At 35.1% G+C, this 21,745-nt stretch overlaps 2 protein-coding genes across 5 annotated transcripts in view; one reads left to right on the top strand and one right to left on the bottom strand.

Annotated features, from left to right (window-relative positions):
* The window catches only part of LOC107612718 (proteasome activator subunit 4), a 17,013-nt gene extending 1,161 nt beyond the window's left edge, over window positions 1–15,852 (top strand). Inside the window, exons 2-35 of one of the 4 annotated variants that reach the window (XM_016314468.2) lie at window positions 816–918; window positions 1,011–1,123; window positions 1,396–1,518; window positions 1,766–1,867; window positions 1,959–2,124; window positions 4,148–4,264; window positions 4,373–4,440; window positions 4,569–4,670; window positions 4,755–4,971; window positions 5,115–5,351; window positions 5,437–5,564; window positions 5,668–5,785; window positions 5,859–6,071; window positions 6,162–6,317; window positions 6,397–6,473; window positions 7,363–7,568; window positions 8,108–8,321; window positions 8,424–8,503; window positions 8,598–8,715; window positions 8,801–8,971; window positions 9,460–9,628; window positions 9,711–9,754; window positions 9,848–9,890; window positions 9,977–10,128; window positions 10,375–10,469; window positions 10,558–11,456; window positions 12,253–12,522; window positions 12,605–12,700; window positions 13,738–13,916; window positions 14,294–14,375; window positions 14,526–14,650; window positions 15,004–15,096; window positions 15,260–15,413; window positions 15,518–15,852. In XM_016314468.2, coding sequence (XP_016169954.1) covers window positions 816–918; window positions 1,011–1,123; window positions 1,396–1,518; window positions 1,766–1,867; window positions 1,959–2,124; window positions 4,148–4,264; window positions 4,373–4,440; window positions 4,569–4,670; window positions 4,755–4,971; window positions 5,115–5,351; window positions 5,437–5,564; window positions 5,668–5,785; window positions 5,859–6,071; window positions 6,162–6,317; window positions 6,397–6,473; window positions 7,363–7,568; window positions 8,108–8,321; window positions 8,424–8,503; window positions 8,598–8,715; window positions 8,801–8,971; window positions 9,460–9,628; window positions 9,711–9,754; window positions 9,848–9,890; window positions 9,977–10,128; window positions 10,375–10,469; window positions 10,558–11,456; window positions 12,253–12,522; window positions 12,605–12,700; window positions 13,738–13,916; window positions 14,294–14,375; window positions 14,526–14,650; window positions 15,004–15,096; window positions 15,260–15,413; window positions 15,518–15,559 — 5,272 coding nt within the window. In that variant the 3' untranslated portion in view covers window positions 15,560–15,852. Of the gene's footprint in view, window positions 1–803; window positions 919–1,010; window positions 1,124–1,395; window positions 1,519–1,765; window positions 1,868–1,958; window positions 2,125–4,147; window positions 4,265–4,372; window positions 4,441–4,568; window positions 4,671–4,754; window positions 4,972–5,114; window positions 5,352–5,436; window positions 5,565–5,667; window positions 5,786–5,858; window positions 6,072–6,161; window positions 6,318–6,396; window positions 6,474–7,362; window positions 7,569–8,107; window positions 8,322–8,423; window positions 8,504–8,597; window positions 8,716–8,800; window positions 8,972–9,459; window positions 9,629–9,710; window positions 9,755–9,847; window positions 9,891–9,976; window positions 10,129–10,374; window positions 10,470–10,557; window positions 11,457–12,252; window positions 12,523–12,604; window positions 12,701–13,737; window positions 13,917–14,293; window positions 14,376–14,525; window positions 14,651–15,003; window positions 15,097–15,259; window positions 15,414–15,517 lie in introns of those variants that run through there. The other 3 variants (XM_021116838.1, XM_021116840.1, XM_021116836.1) reach the window with 3 other exon arrangements.
* Window positions 15,597–18,043, bottom strand: LOC107612794 (transcription factor MYB80). The gene is made up of 4 exons (XM_016314573.2): window positions 17,125–18,043; window positions 16,845–16,983; window positions 16,576–16,705; window positions 15,597–16,470 (listed from the first exon to the last, which is right to left on the bottom strand). The coding sequence occupies exons 2-4, from the start codon at window positions 16,975–16,977 to the stop codon at window positions 15,759–15,761; spliced, it is 975 nt and encodes a 324-aa protein (XP_016170059.1). The 5' UTR covers window positions 16,978–16,983; window positions 17,125–18,043; the 3' UTR covers window positions 15,597–15,758.

A 21,745-nucleotide genomic window follows, 5' to 3' on the forward strand; every position in this document is an offset into this window, starting at 1 on the left:
AAGAAAAGGCAAAAGGTTTTGCTTGTGATCGTGGTTATAAATTATTTGAGTTGGAGATGTAAGTCACTGGAGAGGAAATGATTGTGTTTGTGTTTTTCTTATGGTTCTAGGAGTGTTGGATTTATGGTTGTGTAAGCTAGTTGCAATTTTGTTAGGGGGAGAATGATGTATGTTGGAGTTGTTTATGGATATGAGTTTTTCTGTTTTCTCTGTCTTGCGGTGGTACAGGATTTCTGTTTGTGGTGGGTTTTGCAAAGTGAAGCAATAAGTTGAAGAGAGAGAAGGAATTATTGGTCTCAATATGTGATAATGTTTTTTATTGTTATGTTTAGCTAGTTGAGTGGGAATTGAGATGATGAAATTGGACAAATTGAAATGAGAAGTGCAAGAAATGCTGTTACCACTTACTAGTCAATAAGACCCTCAACGTTTTCATCCAAGTCATGTTGCAATTATACTAATTACATACAAAAGAAAAAGTTTTGAGCTTAAAAAGGAATCTGCTAGTGAATCACTCTGTTTGAAAGTTATATGCTTGATACTGTTGTCACCTAAACTTTAACTAGCTGTGAATAGGCAAAAGGTGACCTTGTTTAGCAAGTGTATAATACTGTGTACTGCTTATCTGCTATCGAGTATCGACTAGTCCTGTGAGATTCTTATTTTCATCCATTGCTTATTTATCGTTTCAAAAGCTACGGTATAACTAGACAACTATTTTTATTTATTTATTTTCCCAGTTATGGCTTGTATCTGGGTGGAGTTAGTTGCCGGATGGAGGGGAATGAAACCTGACTTTTGCATGTCTTGTGCAGTTTTATAAAGGCCAAAAGTGATGTAGCTTTGGAAGATGTCGAAGCCCTTATTCAGATGGGCCTTGAACTATTTCACTTGTCCCGTAACAAGCTTTATGCACAGGTGCTGCATTCTGTCTCAGAGATGTGGAGTTTTTGCATTTCAATACATCTCTTCATGCTCTTAAACGATAATCTCATTTTTTTGTCCATTAGGTTAGATGGGGAAATTTGTTAGTCAGACTACTCAACAAATATAGGAAAAAGATTGCATTGAGTATTCAGTGGCGGCCTTTGTATGATACGTTGATCAGCACACATTTTACTAGGTAAGTTCATATGAATATTGTTTATTAGTTGTTTAAGAATATCCTAGAACCGGAATCTGTCATTTCTTAGTTAACTACTTAACTCATTGAAAGCAAAGGATAATAAAAGAAAGGAAGCAGAGTCTTAATACTTAATCACCGATATGTGGATGAACACCTAAATTAGCTGATTTGAAATACTAGGATATATATTAAACGATTGATTCTTTTGTATTTATAGTAGATTATATTAATATTTGGTGCTGATCGCTTTTATTGTTTTCTTGTTACAGAAGTACAGGTCCAGAAGGTTGGAGAATAAGACAACGACACTTTGAAGCTATAACTACCCTTGTTCAGTCCTGCCGGAGATTCTTCCCATCAGGTTCTGCCTTTGAGATATGGTCTGAGTTTAAGTGAGTGCTCTGGCATTGTTTCTGTATAACGTTGATTTATCCTCATGAAAGCTTTCTCATTCTGATTTTATTTTTGTATTCTATGTTGATGCTTAGCTAAAATTGTTATTAAAGTGAATTGCCTTGTTTGAGCCATCAGCCACATAAGGATTTATTATTCATTTATTTGTTTTTTAAGGTTGTTTTTTTACTATATTATTTATTATCTAATGATGAATTTTCTTGTGCTTAATGAATAAATTTATAGATCTTTATTGCAAAACCCATGGCATAATTCATCCTTTGAGGGATCTGGGTTTGCAAGACTATTCCTTCCTATGAATGTGGACAATCAGGATTTTTATTCACAGTAAGAAGCATATATTTCCTTCTTTCTTTTTTTCTTTTTAATTTTTTTTATTGGCTTTCTGCGGAATTAACTTTTATAATTGAGTTGGCAGTGGTTGGATTGAAGAATGTATAGACTTGTGGGGATCTATACCAAATTGCCAATTCTGGAACAGTCAATGGGCAGATGTGGTAGCCCGGGTCATAAAAAATTACCACAATCTTGATTTGGAGTGCTTTCTGCCTTTGCTTTTTGCCAGATACTTGAATATGTTTGAGGTGAGCATATAAATTCGACTAGCAATGCTTGTCTTATGTCTTATTAACATTAGGTTAATACTGGCACTAAGCAGATTAATTGAGAATGATCACAAAGTATATATACGCCATCTCTGTCTCACACTATGGAGATTGTTTCTTGTTTTATCCTTTTTTAACTTATTGATAATCTCTCTGTTATTACAACTAAGTTATCAACTACAGAACACATAAAAGATGCTTTATACCTTCCTTTATGTGTTATTTTGATATTGCAAAAAAAAAAAAAAATCTTGGTGGTCTTTTTTATCCGTTGTTCTCATGGCAATAAAGAATTTCACTATTCAATTGTACCTTGTATGCTATTCATACCAAACTTTTAAAGGTATTTAGTGAAAGTTTTTCATAATTAAGTTATAGATAAATGGACCAGTGGGAGTAACACTTTGAAGCTGTGAAACGATTAATTTTATTCAAGTGTTGGTTGTGAATATATATGTATATAGATTTCTTGTAGGGGTTAATGCTGAATGCCACGTCTTTGGATGATTATGTGTTCCAATCAGTAAATTGGGTGTACCTGCCATGAATTAATACAGGTTATGTCATGGTAGATACTCCTTGTGATCTGACAGTTACCCACACAAATTGTATTAATACACCAAGGACACACTAAGCAAATTCCCTATATTTCACTCCCCAAAACTCCAAAATTATCCCAAGGTTGCCAGACTGCCTGTCTGCTCTCCTGACCACGATCTCCGACAACATAACTTAATCTCAACAGAAATCAGTATGCTCAGTATACAAAACAAGCTTTGAACCCACTTCAATCACAATCTTTTATTATTCTCTACTCGGCTTCCTTTGCTACCACCTTGGAGTAACTAATAATTTCACATTTTGCAACCTAGATTTTTATTTACTATATTTTTCTTGTTTTGAGAAGAAAAGAAAAAAGAATAGGCCTTAAAACAAAACCAGAATGGCGTAGCCTTCAGTACCAGCCCAAAACCAAGCACACCATACATGGAGGATTAACATTGTTACACCGAAGAATGTCGTAGAAGCTAATGGAATTTGCGACCCGTGTTTTATTTTGTGAAATAGAGGGAGTAGTAGAACTTGAAGAACAGCTAAGAGGGGCAAAGGGGTGGAGTGAAGTGGTTATTGTTTGCCATTTCCCATGAGTGGAACTGCGGCTACAGGTTGTGGATGGGGGAGTGAAATTATGGAATAGTGGATTTTGGGGGGTTGGGCATTGGGAGTGGAGGGGAGGGGCAGGGACTGTGTGGACTTCAGGAGAGAGGGGTTCTGGGTTAGAGAGGGAAGAAAAACTTTACCATGAATCACATGTGATTTGGTGTACCTATACTCTATCATATCTTCTCAGTTGGATAAGGTGGTTCATCAAGCTCCATTTTTAACTTGATGCATGGCATCACTATCCTTGACTGCTAGATTCTTTTACTTAATTTCTGATTACATCGAGGGTAAAAACAAAAATGCACAGTTTCAATATAGCATTGTTGACTGTTGGCATGTGTCACCATGCTACTGCATCTGCCAAAGGCCATGAAACAAACATAGTTGTACTGCAGCAGATACTATAATTAGCTTCTCGAGTCCTCCACAATCCTTCTCATGCATATATGCAAGCATCGAAAGACAATGAGTCTTGTGATGTATCATTATGCCAATAGGAATTCCAATACTGTTTCTGAATTACATGACCAAGAAATGCTAATCTTAAACTTGTGCAGTTATTATGTTTCTCCTCTGTTGGATATAAAAATAATTCATCTGTCTCCCCCCTGTAGCTTAGGCTTTTGGGAGAGAGTTTATCGGGTTGTGTTAGAGCTTTTCTATTAAGAGGTCTCAAGTTAGATTCTTTTTGTTCCCCTGATTTTCTAAATAACAGTCAAAATTTTAACACATGAATTTGGTTAGTTTTTGGCATTAGCTGATTGCTCGTTTTATGCAAACTTGTAGTTGGTTCATTTGCACTGCTCCCTACATTTCATGTTTGTACTTTGAATCACAGGTTCCTGTGGCAAATGGCAGCGGATCTTATCCCTATTCATTGGATGTCCCAAGGAACACGAGGTTCTTGTTCTCCAACAAAAGTTCCACTCCTGCAAAGGCTATAGCCAAAACAATTGTAAGCAAATATACTGCAGCATACTTTTGTACGATTCTAATATTTGAAGTTTTGAACCGTGATACCACTTTCTTTTATTATTTTGATCTCTTGCATTTGCGATTTCAGGTATATTTATTAAAACCTGGTAGTTCATCACAACAGCACTTTGAGAAGTTGATCAACATTTTGGAGCAGTTAGTTTACTCACTCAGTGCTCTCATTATTCTGGTTTATTCAAGTTTTCCTTATTTTCTTCAGTTTGTTCTAAGTGTTGTTGTCGCCCCCCACCCTCTCCTTTTTTACCCTGCATCTATTTGTTCAGATACTATCATCCCTCGAATGGTGGTCGATGGACTTACTCATTGGAGCGATTTTTGTTTCATTTGGTGCTTCAGTTTCAGAAGCGCCTGCAGAACGAACAGTTGTAAGAATGAAGTGTGGTTTATCATCTGTTCTTCTATTACTGTGACATGCCTGTTTTATGCAACTGGACAAGTTCTGTTTGCAGGGGCACAAAAAATAGCAAACCAATTGAACAACATCTTGGGAAATCAGAGAGGGTCTTCTTTGTTAATTCTGTGCTAAAGTTAATTGATCGGGGACAATACAGCAAGAATGAGCATCTCTCTGAGACAGTAGCTGCAGCAACTTCGATATTATCCTATGTGGAACCCTCTTTGGTTCTACCATTTGTGGCATCTCGGTTCAGAATGGCCCTTGAGACGGTTAGTAGTGCTGGATGTGTTTCTTCTATGGTCAAATTTCATGTTATTTTTGGTCAATGATTTGTCCAAAGTACGTCATTCTTCAAACAAACAATATTTTATATTAGCCTGCCTTTCTGACCACATTCATTCTTCATTGCTAGATGACTGCCATCCACCAGTTGAAAATTGCAGTTATGTCAGTGGCATTTGTTGGGCGTTCACTATTTTTTACGTCCGTATCAGCTTCCTCAATGAAACAAGTTGATCTTGGTGGTGATGATGAAACATTAATTGATCTTATGGGGGTTTCATTATCGAATGCATTACTTGGCATGGATGCTAATGACCCTCCGAAGACCTTGGCTACCATGCAGTTAATTGGTTCCATCTTTTCAAATGTGAGCTTTCAACTTTTAGATATATTGGATAAACAGCTTTTTATTACTACAAAGAATATTTAATCGGCCCACACTGTAATTGCAGTTGGCTTTATTGGATGATAAGATTGATGACTTGTCATTTATGCCGATGATACGTTTCTCTGAATGGCTGGATGAGTTCTTATGCCGTCTCTTTTCCTTATTTCTACACTTGGAACCAAGCAGTGTTATGTAAGTAAAGGTGCAATATGTTTCTTTATTTGGCAATGATATTGTTTAACTGTATTTTGTGTATGTTCCTTGTATAATTGGATAAATGGTTTTGGTATATTAGAAATGAAGGTCTGCACTCTTCAGCAGCATCAGCGACTTTTCTGGTTGATGATGGTCCATACTACTTCTGTCTGCTTGAAATTCTGCTTGGGAGGCTTTCAGAATCACTTTATAATCAGGTTCTTAAAAGTATTATAATACCTAGTTTTTGTGGAGGAATATATTATTAGCTTACACATCATTGTTAAACAGGCTTTGAAGAAAATTTCCAAGTTTGTGAGGACAAATATTCTTCCTGGTGCTATTACTGAGGTTGCACTGCTCTGTTGTGCATGCGTACACTCAAACCCAGAAGAAGCAGTTAGTCAACTCGTTGAGCCAATATTAGCATCTGTGATATCCTCCTTGAAAGGAACACCACACACTGGATTTGCAGGAGGAACCTTTTATGCTTCTTCAACCAAGGTATCCTTTTTTGTTTGAAGTGATTACTTCCTCTGCAATTTTGCTGCAGGATTCTTTTGAAATCTGAAACAGTGAGAATTCTCTTCTCAGAATAGATCCACAATTTCACCAGCTCTTGAGGCTGCAATCGACTATCAATTAAGAATAATATCAGTTGGCATCATTTTTGGCGGTCCGGCAATACTCCGCTATAAGGATCAATTTAAAGAAGCTGTCTTCTTGGCTTTTGACTCACCATCCTGGAAGGTTTTATTCTCTCTCAACCTTGTTAATAATGGTCTACTAGTACATATCTGACCTTGGTTATTCTTATTCTCAATGACAGGTTAATGGGGCTGCTGATCATCTTCTCCGATGCCTTCTTGGAAGTCAGGTTTATTATTATCCAATAGATCAGTACAGGTATGTATATAGCTGGTTGTGTGAGTTTTGTTGTGTTTTATTAGGGTGTGTTTGCGAATTCTAGGGGAAGGAAAGTGCATGTTTGGTTGGCATTTCTGTTTCTATTTTCAGTTTTCATTTTCAATCTTCTTTATTTTTAAGATTTGTGAAGGAAAAAGTGAAATCAGAAAACAGGATTTTAGGGCCTGTTTGGTTGCAATTTCAATTCTATTTTCATTTTCTGTTACATTTCGAGTGTTTTTTGTTTTTAGAATTTTGTGAAGAAAAAAAAAATGAAAGCATGAAATGGGTTTTATTGTTTTCACAAACAGACCCTTATTGTTTTCACTGTTTTTTATTCTTTTTCCACAAAATTTGGAAACCAGAGAACACTGAATATGAAAACAAAAAATAAAAAACACAAACCAAACAGGTTTAGAGGAGAAGTTGGGGAAGTGAAGGAAAGTCAGCAGGTGTTTAAACCTCCTTTTGTTCATGATTTTAATATAAATAAGGAGGAAAATGAACGGTTTTATCATATATATCTCTTACGATTCTATCGATGACTAAAATTTATTGTAATTAATATATATGGATATAGATGATATTACAATAATTTGTTAAGGATAAAAGGTTAAATTAAATTAAAATCTAATGAAAAACTCACCAATTTTGAGGAACTTGAAAATAGGGGCCTTGGGGTGGCAAATTGGGGTTGGAGGGTTAATACTTACTAGAACCTCCAAAACACTCCCCCACCAAATAATAGAACTCATGAACAAGGTCAAATAATTGAAAGGGTTTCCCTCTGCTTCTAAACCAAACCCGCAAAGACACCCTTAGTTTTCTTTTTCCTTATTCTGTGGTTTTGTTTTTCTTTTATCTGAATGTTATACATTTGGTTTTGTAGATGTGTTCTCAGTCATCCTGATGCTGCTGCTCTAGAAGAATGGATTAGTACAAAAGATTTTACTGCAGATGAAAGATTGACCCCGAAGTGGCATATTCCTTGTGATGAAGAAGTTCAGTTTGCAAATGAGCTTTTAGACATTCACTTTAAGTTAGCTTTGGATGATCTGTTAAGAATATGTGAAACTAAAATGCATGTGGATCAAGGTATATTACACATGCACTTACCTCGATTAGTTATGCATCATTCTTAGCTCATGATTCAAGATTTCTTATTTGCATTCCTTTTTGACAGAGTCAGAAAATTAGCACAATAACTCATATTATGTATTCTCAGTTTTTAAAATTGTGGAGTTTGTTGAAATATAATGAGAGATTTTAATGTTAAATAGTGGTTAGTAGTTTAGATTGTGCGTTTATGGAGAATATTTGAGTAGGTGTTCCACATTTATTACTCTTCTTTCTATATATGTTAGCATTCTCTCATGTAACAATACAATCTGCATACAATCTACACACATCACATAGGAGGAATGTATTTTTCCTCTCATTTCCCGAGCTACTATTTACTCTATTATTTTCATAGAAAATCATGGATTTTAACAGAGTTGCTTTTTTTACTCCTTGAGAGATGATGCTTTGCTGGTTACTCGACTTGATTGGATACTGGTTATTGTTATGGAAGTGGCTAATAAGTCTATCTATTACTTTTCCCACTGTTATCTTGAATGTCATGTCTTGTGCAGGGGATGAGAAAGAGCACTTGAAAGTGACTCTCTTACGAATTGAGTCATCATTGCAAGGACTTTTTTCTTGCTTGCCTGATTTTGTCCCAAATTCAAGGAATGGGATGGCTGATGATTCAGATCATAAGTTTCTAATTGCTGGAGCAACAGGTTGTACTGTTGGCAGTACCGCTTTGCGAGAAAAAGCTGCCGAGATTGTACATACAGCCTGCAAGTAAGGATCAACATTGACGCACCTCTGTACAGTGTACACTATTCCTTCAACTTGTGTGCTTGTACTTTTTCATATATCCCATTGATCTCGTTTACTTAACAGGTATATTCTGGAGAAAAAATCAGATGACAGCATCCTTTTGATACTCATTATACGCATTATGGATTCTTTAGGAAATTATGGTACTCAATGTTTCATTTCTGATTACTTATCAAGCACTTCCCAAATTCTGTGGTATACGCACGCCTAACTTATTCTGCTTCATTTTATAAACAGGTAGTTTGGAATATGATGAGTGGTTGAGTCACAGGCAGGCTTGGAAGTTGGAATCTGCTGCCATAGTAGAACCTCCGGTTAATTTCATTGTGTCAAGTCGTTCTAAAGGAAAGAAAAGGTTTAATACTTTCACACACTTTGATTTGATCACTGGAACTATGTGCTATGAACATTTCTAATAAAACTCTTGATTTCCTTCCCAGACCTAGGTGGGCTCTTATTGACAAGGCATTCATGCACAATACGTGGAGATCTTCACAAGCATCCTATCATCTTTATAGAACAAGTGGGAATTTCAGCCCATCAGATCATGTGACCCTTTTGGTGGATGATTTGTTGAGTCTCTCTTTGCATAGCTATGAAACAGTGCGCCTGTAAGTGAGCAACTTCCATTACTAACTATAATATAAAGGTTTTTATGTTCTAATTTTTGTTTTAGCAATTGATTTAGGTTGGATCATATTTATACTTTTTTTTTTTTAGTTTGGTAACCTATCTTTGATTATCTAACAAATTAGAATTCTATTAAAAGAGTAAAATAGAAGAATGAAATCATTTAACATTTTGTTCATTTACTACTAACTAGCCTTAGAAAGTTTTACAATGTCGATCATGGGTGCTTAGTATGATGTCTTCACTATTCTTCTTGTTGTTTCCTTATCTTCTCTGTTAAAATTGTGGTCTAACAAAAGTAATATAGAAAAGAATATTATGCCCAATGACATCATTGTAAAATTCAAAGTATGTTTTGATGAGCTTGTTAATGTTTATCTTGATCTAAAACTTTAGTCCAACAATTTTTTACTGTTACTTGATGTCACTAGTGTTTTTGTGGCTGATTTAATTTGATATATGGTGCTAGGCTTGCAGGAAAAGCTCTAGTGAAGCTAATCAAGAGATGGCCGTCTATGATCTCTAAGTGTGTTATCACCCTTACCAACAAGTTGCAGGATTCCAATGCCGAGGAATATGCAGTGCTGGGTTCTTGTTCGGTCCTTGCCTCACAAACGGTTCTTAAACATTTGACTACGGTGATGATCGAGCATTTTCTTTAAATTGTCTTTCTGGGTGGTTATTAGTTTCATGTCTCTTATATGCTTTATTTGATTCCAGGATCTGAAGTCATTCTCTTCATTTAACATGGCTATTCTCTCAAGGTATTTCCATTTTCATTGTTTCCCATTGTAGTTAGAAATTGTTGTGCTATGGGTAATTTGAGAGACTAATACGTTGCTGGTTTCTCCTTGAAGTTCTCATCATGAATCCTTGAAAGCTCAGAAAGCAATTAATGAGGTAGACTTATCCCCTTCAGATGATTGTTGACTTGTATTGTAGTTTTATTGTCTTGATATAATTTAATAGTTCCTGATTTTCAACAGCTTTTTGTAAAGTACAACATCCAATTTTCTGGAGTATCTAAAAGCTTTTTTAGGATATCAGACAAAGACAACCATACTTGTGGGCTGGGATTTTCAGATTTGGTTTCTCAGATTGGCTCTATGAGTTTTGATTCCACTGGCTTGCATTGGCGGTAAATGGCAACTCATTTGGCCTTCTTTCTTTTCATATTTGACTAGGTTTTAAAGTTGTTTAACACTCACGATAGATTGAGATGGCCTGACACATGCTTTAGGCTCTGTTTCTTCTCTACTTTTGTTTTATCTTATTCATCTTTAGTTTGCTTTCTGCTTTACATCTTTTTGACTTGTATATGCTTTCTATTTTATAATTTTGCACATTCAAAGCCTTGGCTCAATAAAATACTTTTCTCTTTCAGGTATAATTTAATGGCTAACAGAGTTTTGCTCTTGCTAGCTTTGGCTTCTCGGAACCACCCAAATTCATCAACTAGAATCCTGAGTGAAACAGCTGGTTTGTATTGCTTGTTATATACTTTTGAATCCTCCTTTGTGCTATCTTTTGTGCATTGTGTTTACTATTTATGCTTTTGCTCGTATAGGCCACTTTTTGAAGAATTTGAAAAGTCAACTTCCTCAGACAAGGATACTTGCAATTTCGGCTTTGAATACACTCTTAAAGGAATCACCGTACAAGCTGTCACCTGGTGAGAAATCTGCTGTACTCGAGGATTTGCAAGGCAATGCCAAGTCATCCCTTGAAGAAGCTTTAACTCACACCTTTCAGGAAGAGGGTTTCTTCAACGAGACACTCAATAGTCTTTCTCATGTTCATATCATAAGTGATTCTGAAAGTGCTTCTAGAGGAGGTCATGGAGATTCCAGTTTCCAAAGCTTGGCTGACAAATCTATAACCCGCTTCTACTTTGAATTCTCGGCTTCATGGCCACGCACTCCAAGTTGGATCTCATTTTTTGGGAGTGATACATTCTACTCAAGTTTTGCACGTATTTTCAAGCGGCTTGTACAAGAATGCGGCATGCCAGTTGTAGTGGCGCTAAAAGGCGCTGTAGATGAGTTTACAACTGCCAAGGAGAGGTCTAAACAATGTGTAGCTGCTGAAGTATTGGCGGGTGTGTTACACTCTGATGTTGATGGTCTATTGGGAGAGTGGGAAAGCTGGCTCATGCCTCAGTTGAAGAATATCATTCTAGCACAATCTGTTGAATCAGTTCCTGAATGGGCCACTTGCATACGGTATGCAGTTACTGGCAAAGGGAAATATGGAACAAGAGTTCCTCTGCTGAGGCAGAAAATTCTTGATGCTTTGATGACACCTTTACCTCCAACAGTAGCTACCACTGTAACAGCCAAGCGATATGCTTTTCTGGCAGCTGCGCTGATAGAAATATCCCCACAGAAAATGCCAGCTGCTGAAATCCAGCTCCACAATATACTCTTGAATGAAGTTCTTGGTAATATGTGCCACTCATCAGCCCAAGTAAGCATTCCCTCTGGTTCTATTTAATTAGTTGATCACCTGATTAAATTTTCCCTTATGTAATTGTCCTAAATTCTTTTCTTTTCTTTTGGTGAGAAAATTTCTTCTATTTACTTTTTCAGAGTTCTCCCTTCTTTACAGTATATGTACTTCAACTATGTAATTGATCTTTTGTGGTTGTCCGTGCAATTTTAAAGCTCGGCTTATTTATTCTGTAGTTTTAGGAAAATCATGCCACTTTTTAATAACTCCACATCTTGTTATGCCAGCAGTTGATATATTGGTATATTTATTAAACCCCTAAGCTCAATATATTCTTAGTATTTATTCATTTATTTATTTATTCATGATGATGTTCTTAGTATTTAATTTAGGACAAGGATGAATAGCTAATATTTTACAAGCATATTCAGTCAGTCATTTGGTTGGTTATTCAGCCAATATGGTAAACAAGTTACCTTAGGATTGTAATTCTAAGTCTTGTATATTTCACAATGCTATCTCTTTATAAAACTGAATATCGTGTTATCCAGTTTGATGTAATTATATGTTTTTGAATTTGATATATTTTTAATTTTATACCATGCTGTTGAGGTGCCTTCACTTTTTTTATACCAAAGCATGGTCAGGTTTTATGCGAACATATGAAATGTCTTTCTTTTACAGCTCCTCCATGTTTTAAGTTGGGGATCATGGTAGAAACTGGAATGGGTGTAATATGTAATTAATGTGAAGTGCAATCAAATTTTGTGAGTTGGTTGTGTTTATGATCTATTTCAATTTGTATATGTAACAGGTGAGGGAAGCTCTAGGTGTTACCCTATCTGTTTTGTGCTCAAACATTCGACTATATCATTCAAGTCATCATGATGATACAAGCAGCAATGTTGATACTCCGATGAAAGATGAAAGCTGGGTTCAGCTTCTTACTGAACGAGCTGCTGAAGCAGTTGTTAACATTCAGAATGTTAGCCAATCAGACAAAGTAACCAATCCCATAGATACGAGATCTCAAAATGGGCATGCAGACAATGATTCTCAAGATGATACGAAGTGGATGGAGACGGTACTAATGGAATCATATAGCTGAATTTTGCTTGTATTCGTCATTCCATTCACTAATTATTTAAATTTTGAAATTTGTGCAGCTACTATGCTTCATCATCTCATCATTGAAGTCTGGGAGATCCTCTTATCTACTTGATGTTATTGTGGGGCTTCTTCATCCTGTTATTTCTTTGCAGGTTTGTTGTATAGATTTGACTGTACTATAACATTTTGTTTTATATCTTTCATTTGTATGGTTGCTTTGTATGCTTTTAATTGTGTTTGAACTCATGATCATCTTGGTTGTATTAGGATTTAATTGCATTTTCTTAGCATCTGTCTGATCAGAGTATTACTGAAAACACTGACCTCAATTTTGAGGTTGTCATCAACTTTGCAAGAGTTAATTGTAGCATGATATATATTGAATTGGTCTCCAGTCATCCTTAATTTTCTTCCAAAACTATGGGTTCCTCTTCTTTGGGAAAACAGTAGTATGATTGCCACTTAATTATATAACCAAATCTAGACTACAAGCATCTGAAATTCATTAATTTAAAATTTGATCCCCATTTGTGTTTGTGCTACGCAAGGATTCCCTGGGACTTCCGTTCTTTTTTTTTTTTTTTGGTCGTAACGTGAGTGAAAAATATTCTCGAGACCAACAATCTTTCGTCTTACTTCTATACAATGTTGATCTTTTTCTTATTCTATTAGACCCTTGGTTGTGTTTATACTTGTGCATCTCATTTTCATTTCTTAACTCAGTTTCCTTTCACATAGAAGGTTTCACTTGAAATTTTTGTTTGGAAACCTAAAGCTCCTTAGCTGAAGTCTCAGAAATTTTCTCACTTTAATGAAGGCTACTATGCTTCTTGTAATGCACTTTAATATTTATTTAGATTTTTGAGAAGCTGTATTGGGAAAGTCATATAAGATTTTAGAGAAAATGACAAATAGGTCCCTGACCTTTTGTCCCGCGGACATTTTCGTCCCTGACCATTGAAAAATACTTTTAAGTCCCTGACCTTCACAAAACTTGGACGGATCAGTCCCTGACGGAGGCATTTGGACGGAGGGACTCGAAAATGTCCGCGGGACAAAAGGTCAGGGACCTATTTGTCCTTTTCTCAAGATTTTATTTTTATTTTATATATATATTTGATTCCCTTGTCAATCAAATAAGAAGCATGTCAATGATCAAAATTCTGAGTAATTTTATTTTTTTTGTAAGGAAACCTCAAATAAAGATTTAGCAACAGTAGCAAAGGCAGCTTTTGAATTGCTAAAATGGATGATTGTCTGGGAACCTCACCTCCAGAAGGCTATCTCTGTGATTCTTTCTGCTGCCAGTGATCCTAATTGGCGAACTAGATCTGCTACTTTGACATATCTGCGCACTTTCATGTACAGGTATGATGATCTTCTGACAGATTTGCTGTGGCTTATAGCCATGACTAGTAATTATAATTATTCATTGATCATGTTTTTCAAGTTTTATTAAGATTGAAATTTACAAGACTATGTAGGACAAGTGATCCCTTATAGAAGAACAAAAACTATTAATGAAGCATACCTTTCGGGTGTCTCATCTTGCTCATTGATGATTATTTTCTATGATAGGCACACTGGTGTCATTTACTTAATGTAATTGATTCTACCTAGTGGTGTAAAACTTAGTTGTTATTGTAATTTATCTAGTCCTCTGGTTTCAGCTTGTAGGGTATGTTATTTTACTTTTTGGTCTTTCATGAAGCAAGCACAAATGAAAATTTATCTTTCTGTAACAGGCACACTTTCATTCTCTCAAGTCCGAAGAAACATGAAATTTGGGGTACTGTTGAGAAGTTACTAGTAGACAACCAAGTTGAGGTAAGCTCTCGCCTAAATGTTATCGAATATTGCAAAATATCTACTTGTGTAACATCAATCATTGATGGCTGCAATTGATAATTTACTATTGTTATTTTGATTGTCTCTTTTTAAATTGTCTCATTATGGAAGATTTGATCTTTGATCTAGGTAAGAGAACATGCGGCAGCAGTCTTAGCAGGATTAATGAAGAGTGGAGATGAAGATATAGCTAAGGATTTCCGCAATAGAGCTTATGTAGAGGCAAATAATGTATATAAGAGAAGGAAGTCAAGGTCATTCTTTTCCCTATGTTCCTGGAAAGATTAGTTGTTTTGTAGGAAACTTAGCTGCTAAAATGGCACCAGATCATTTCTCTGAATCAAACTTTCTTTATCTAATGTGCATGGTCTTGCAAAGTAATATATAGCTTTCACCTTTAAACATACATGAGCGTTATATATAGTGAGATATATAGTGAGATGGGAGTCACTGCAGTTTGTGCTGTAAAAAAATGTGTTACTTGTATAGGTGTGAAGTGAGTATGTTCAAGGTGATATTTGCATATTTTATGAGTTATGATTTTTTGTATTAAATAACTAAATGCTAATGTTTATGTGTAACATGATGTGAAAATTTCGTGAAGCAGAAAATCAAGTTCTGGTTCATCCATGGCCTCTGTTCATGGTGCTGTACTAGCTTTGGCAGCTTCTGTATTATCAGCTCCATATGATATGCCCAGGTTTGTCCTGCTATAATATCCATGTGATATGACATGCTTAATGCTTTATTTAAGTAAAGTGATGAATTGATTTAATTGAACTTAAAACTGATAGTGAACTAGGAAAATTCAATAAATTTTCACCAAATCTTAAAGCACCTAATATAATTAACTATTTTTTCAGTTGGTTGCCTGAGCATGTTACATTGCTGGCTCGTTTCAGTGGGGAGCCCTCCCCTGTGAAATCTACTGTTACAAAAGCTATAGCAGAGTTCCGGCGCACTCACGCTGATACATGGAATGTTCAGAAAGAGTTATTTACAGAAGAGCAACTCGAGGTAATTTATTTTTTCTAAATATTCTGAAGAGTGCCTTTCAGAAAAAATATTTTATTATTTCCGCTTCTCATATTTTTTTTTACCTTATTTCCATATATTTACAGATCTTGGCAGATACATCATCTTCATCATCGTATTTTGCTTGACCTTACAGTCCAAAGATATTGCTGTGATAATACTAAAAATATCAGTTAGAGGAAAAAATACTTTTCATTTTGGTGTAACTATAATCTGTAAAAATAGCTCTTATTTACATTTGTACGATTGATTATCTTAATAATTTTATTTCTTATTCCAGTTTCCATAAGTTGAGTTTTTTTGACTTCCTCAGTTCTGTAATCTTTCTTACACCATTGGGTTCATTAGATCATCTGCTTGTAAATCCCACAAGACACAATCTGAGTTAAAAATATTGGATAAGTTTCTAATTTCTTTTGTAGCTTCGGAATCATCGCCATTTTCTTCAAGCTTTTCATGTAACTGGTTTTGCTGATCCACAGCTGTGCATGTGCTCCCAGTGCATACACTTTGGCTCCATGGTGAAGCATCCCCTTTACTCCCAAAAGGTACTGGGTTATACTGAAACCCGGGCATGGGTGGGAATACGCTGTATGACATTGCATAGCTTGCAGATGTAGCTGCACTGGAATCCCAATGCTTATTTGAGGGCATCATTTCAGGTTCTTCCTGTATTGCCTTTGATAATCCAAGCTTAATCTTTTCAACAGTGTCATCCTTTTCTTCCGGTTTACAGTTAATATAATCTGTGATGTTATTCCCTTGTGTCATAGTTGAGTGTTGGCCTTGGAAGCTAATTGGCTTCTTGGTCAGAAGGTGAAGTACCTCATCCTTGAAGCAGCCAAGTGCTGCTTCGGCAAGGTGCGCTGCCTGTGGCGGTGCCAAGGTTGTGGCGATTTCAGCCATTAGGTGTGAGAATGGCTTGTGTGTCACAGGGTCAATTCCCATGCCTGAAAGCTTCTTCTTCAGCTTGGTATTCCAGTGGTTTTTCACATCATTGTCGGTGCGTCCCGGCAGCTGTGCTGCTATCAGTGACCACCTGAAACATCAATTTAAGTAGATTATTTGTGGGCTTAAAGTATGATTAAGCTAAATCACCTGAGTTAAAGATAACCTTGATGCACATGTTAAACGTTCAATGTACCTGTTGCCAAAAACTGAGTGAAGCTTCACAATAGTTTGTTCTTCAGAATCAGAGAATTGGCCATGTTTGAGATCAGGACGAAGGTAGTTTGTCCACCTTAGCCTGCAGCTCTTTCCACATCTCTGGAGACCTTTATACATAATCAATTAACTATTAAAAGGGTTGTTTACATCAACATTATTACATGTTAATACCAAATCATTTGTTTTGTTAAGATTTTAGAACAGATAATTCATGACAACACGAATGGATTTAAGATAAGAACTAACCAGCATTCTTGGGGATAAGGCGCCAATTGCGGGTGCCATGTTGAGCAATGTAGGAGGAGAGCTTGTTATCTTCCTCCGGAGTCCATTGTCCCCTTTTCACATTGTCCTTCTCACAGCATGGAATGCGTCCCATTATTTTCTGTATTGGAATTTGTTAAATTGTTTTGAGAAGGGGCAGGTAAAGGGACTATAATAATGATAATGATAAATAATAATAACAATAATAATGGGAAGTGTCAAAAAGTTATAAGAATTGTCTTTCTTTGTTTCCCACACCAACCTCTTAGAGAAACACACTCTACCAGTCTTTCAATTCTTTGAGACAAGGCAAAAAGGAAATATTTTCTTTTGCTTTTTGTTTTCTTGTGTGCATATTTTTGGTTGTAGCTCCCTATTCTTTTTATATATAAAGGGGGTTATGTTATGGCAATTGAAATTGCATGCAATAGGGGTAACATGGGTAAAGAGGCCCAAAGAGCATCCATCAAAGGCGCATGATTATATTAAAGAATTCAACGCTATATTGTGCGTGTGAGAGAGGCAGGTAGCTCACCCACAAGATGCCGCAGTCAACACCTCCCTTTCTCTTTCTTTCTTTGTTGACCGCTTTGTGATCATAGTTTGTGCGCTTTTTTCAATGCACATGTTGGGTAGGTTTCTGCTTTGATCACACAAAACCACCTCATCTTTCGGTTCTTCATTAGCAAGAGTGGCATGGCAGGGTTAGATCCAATCCCCATGCTTGTTAAGGTTGTTTCACGTGCGCTGTCTCAATCATTCTTTGAGCAAACTCCTAGTTATGGTTTTGGATTTTTTTTTTAAGTGGTCATCCTATGCTTGCTCGTGTGTTGGATGATTGGATCTCACAAGTAGGGTTACGTTGACATGCATATCACTTCTCGATATATCTTGGATGTTCATTTTCACCATTAATTGCTTAGTGCTTACTACCTTGTAGCTTGTAGTGTAGGCTCGTGTTTTACATCTTATGTATACTTTTAAAATGATTGCCATTTGCCAAAGGATTCCAATAAAGTCGTTAGTTAATTTTGTTCAAAATTATATTTTTATGTAATGACTATGTTGAAATACAAGATACATTAAAAATGGCTTAAACAATATATGTATATACCTATGAAGTATGGACATTTCGCTGAGTTGCCGTGTTTGGGTGTCGGATATATTTCAAACACGACATTTACCGACACTCGTCCGACACGCGTGTTTGTTGTATTCCGTGTCTTAAAAAAAATAGAAAATTTTTTTCCAGACACGTAGTCTAGGGCTAAAATTTTTATATATGGATAATTTTAATGTGAAATGCAAAAATATTTGATGATTTTGGTGTTCTACAGGGTTGTGGTAGTAGTACAAAACGTCACTGACGTTTTGCAATAAAATTTTTTTTTTAATCATCAAAGAACAAAACGTCACTAACGTTTTGTAATAAAAAATATTATTTTAATTATTAAAACACAAAACATTACTGACGTTTTGTTAGAAAAATATTATTTTAATTGAAGAAACACAAAACGTCATTGACGTTTTGTAAATGGCCATAGTTGTGTTCAACACACAGTTTAATTCATGATGAAGGATTTCACCTCTAATAATACAATATTAAAAAGAAAAAGTTCCGTAGTCTAGTCTTATTTTTAACATATATTTTTTAAATAAATTTAGATAATATAGTATATATTATTAATTATTAAAACAAAAAATATTTTAAATATTTGATATAATTAAAATAAGACATTAAAAATAATTTAAAAAAATTAATTTATATTTTAATATCAATAAAATATTAAAATATCATTACGGTTTATCTAAAAAATACTTTATATTTTATATGTATGCGTGTGTGTTCAACACACAGTTTAATTCATGATGAAGGATTTCACCTTTCACCTCTCAATATTAAAAAGAAAAAGTTCCGTAGTCTAGTCTTATTTTTAACATATATTTTTTAAATAAATTTAGATAATATAGTATATATTATTAATTATTAAAACAAAAAATATTTTAAATATTTGATATAATTAAAATAAGACATTAAAAATAATTTAAAAAAATTAATTTATATTTTAATATCAATAAAATATTATTACGATTTATCTAAAAAATACTTTACATTTTACATTTTATATGTATACGTGTCTCTGTATCTTATAAGATTTTAAAATTTGCGTGTCGACGTGTCCCGTATCTACAAATCTACAGTAATTGGTTGACTGATTTTTAGTGGGCACATATTTATTTGAATCGATAAAGATCTTTAACTATGGTTTTGGCTCGAAACTACATTTGGGATTAAGTAAACTCCCTAAATATTCCGTACAAGCGACAAATATTCAAATATGAGAGGAGGTCTGTTTTTAACAGAGTCATTGATTCACCTAATTTTTCTTTCAGAACATTTTAAAGCATAAGATCTTTGGAAGTAATAGGGGACTTGCGGAATCGATGTATAAGTAAAGCGATAAGTTTTGATATTAACCGCTGAATCGTGACCCTATATTGCAAATTTGCCATGTTAAAAATAATAATAGCTTATAATATGCCATTTCTAAATCAAGATGCTTGGTGTAATTGGCGTTTGGCTGGGTTTCTTAACCATCTAGTTAACGGGTTTAAAATTGTGTATAGAAATAGTTATTAATTTTTTACTAGTAGTCATGTTCTTTTACTGGTTGAAAAGAAAAATACTAGGTGTACAAGTATTTCTTAAATCAAATTTTTAACAAAATTTTCGTGGAATTTTTTATTTTTATAAATAAAATAAATGTGATAATTATCAAAATAAATAATTTAAAAATTATTTACCGTTTTAAATTTTAGGTGTAAACGAGATGGCATTGCGTGTATCTCGTTTACATTGTAACCGAGATAGGACACGTCAGCTGCCACGTATGTATTTCGTTTACACTATAAACAAGATACATGAAATGCTCATCTCGTTTATAATGTAAATGAGATAGATAGAAAACAAAGTGGCAGCAACTATAAAAGAATGTGTAATCCTTAGTATTTTTTACGAACATTTTCTATCCTTTTTTTATCTGATTTTTCTCACGAAAACAAGCTATTAATGGCCAGTAATAGTCCATACATAATTGTGCTTGTTTATGTCGTATGAGAAATGGGGACAACGAGGTGACCTTTGAGTGCGAGGATCCGATATTGTTTCGCACTCAGCGTGTGAATACATTGTCGGAATTGAAGAGTTTGATATTGAGCAAGTTCAGTGGTACAAAAGTGAGGAAGATCGGAAGGATAGCGTATAGGTTGCTGGCACCCATGGGTAACGGAGTCTTTCGGTTTTGGCTATTCGGACTTTAAGGGGACGAGCATGTGCGCCTGATGTTTGACATCCATGGGAGGATCATGGTGGAGCAGGTAATGGAGCTTTCCACCGAGGTGGGACATAGTGGTGGTGGTGGTTCGGTACACGCGACCTATGTACAAGACGACCGACCTCTCGCACTACCGTCGATTCATGTTGCCATTCCAGTGGATGAGACAGAAGAGGGCGAGGAGGAGTCGGACGAGGATTACGTGGCGGACAGTGCGAACGAGAATTATGGTGCGGACATGCCTTATCTCATTTACACTACGTGGCAGCTGACGTGTCCTATCTCGTTTACAATGTAAACGAGATAAGATCCTGAAATTTAAAACCGTAAAATATTTTCAAATTATTTATTTTGATAATGATCACATTTATTTTATTTATAAAAATAAAAAATCTAATTTTTGTGTGCTTTTTTTTCAATCCTCTTCCTCTTTTGTTATTGTCGTCATCATGTTCTTTTTTTTGTACGCTTCTTTCTTTAACGTCGTTGTCGCTGCCGCCACCGTTGTCTTGTTGTTTAATTTTTTCTTTTTTTTCTCTTCATCCTCTTTTATTATTGGTCCTCGTTGTTTTCATCTTCTTCTTCTCTTATAAATGTTTAGAAAAATAGAGTATAGAAATTTGTGCGATGTGCAAAAAATTGTATTATATACAGAAATTTGTACACTATACCAATAAAATATATACAACACATAAATTTTAATGTATAGTACAAAAATCTTGGTGTATAGTATAAAAATTTTGATGTGCAGCATATAAACGTTTGGAGAACTACATACAAAATATTGACTCATCCATCTAATAAAATATATTCACAATAAAAATTTGTGTACTATGTGCAAAAATTTATGTCTAGGATTAGATACCCAATAGTAGCTGGGTTGTAGTGAAATTAGAGTATGTGTGTGAGTGGGGGTGTGTGTTTGAATAAAAAAAGGTTATTTATCATCTCCTCTAATCATCTCTATGGTGGTCATTGCTGTTCTCTACTGAATCCACAGTTCCACACAAAAGGGGTGGTTTTTCTCTTTGATCTTGCCTCGCTTTGTCACTTAGTATCCTTACAAGTTAACTAAGATCTTAAGTTTTTAGTTTATTTCTGAAATACATTCTAAGAAACTAGATGGGATCAAGGTGACACATGCTCATTGCAATGAGCACTCAACAGATCCAGCAAATACAACTACAACTGCCATTTACCATTGTTTTGTATGCCTCAAGTATACACCTTGCCCTTTGATATTAGAAGACAAACTTTTTGTATTCTATTTTTTCTTAACTTTCAGTTTAAATACTTAGAAAAGAAAGGTACACAAAAGTTTGTGCATATAAACATTCTTCCTTTCAATTTGTTACCACAATGCTAAGAGTGAAGTGGAAGTGGAAGTAGGGTCATTTCTTTTTTTTTTTCAGTTAAAGACTTAGAGCCCTACAACGGGTCTCATTTCCAGGCTTCTGAGAGTGACATTTATAACATTGGGCATGTTCAACCTTATGCTTCTTCCATCACATAAAAAAAATGCATCTTATATCTATCTTTCAGTATTAC

This window comes from Arachis ipaensis, chromosome B01 (genome assembly GCF_000816755.2).
Source record: "Arachis ipaensis cultivar K30076 chromosome B01, Araip1.1, whole genome shotgun sequence".
NCBI classification, from domain to species: Eukaryota; Viridiplantae; Streptophyta; class Magnoliopsida; order Fabales; family Fabaceae; genus Arachis; species Arachis ipaensis.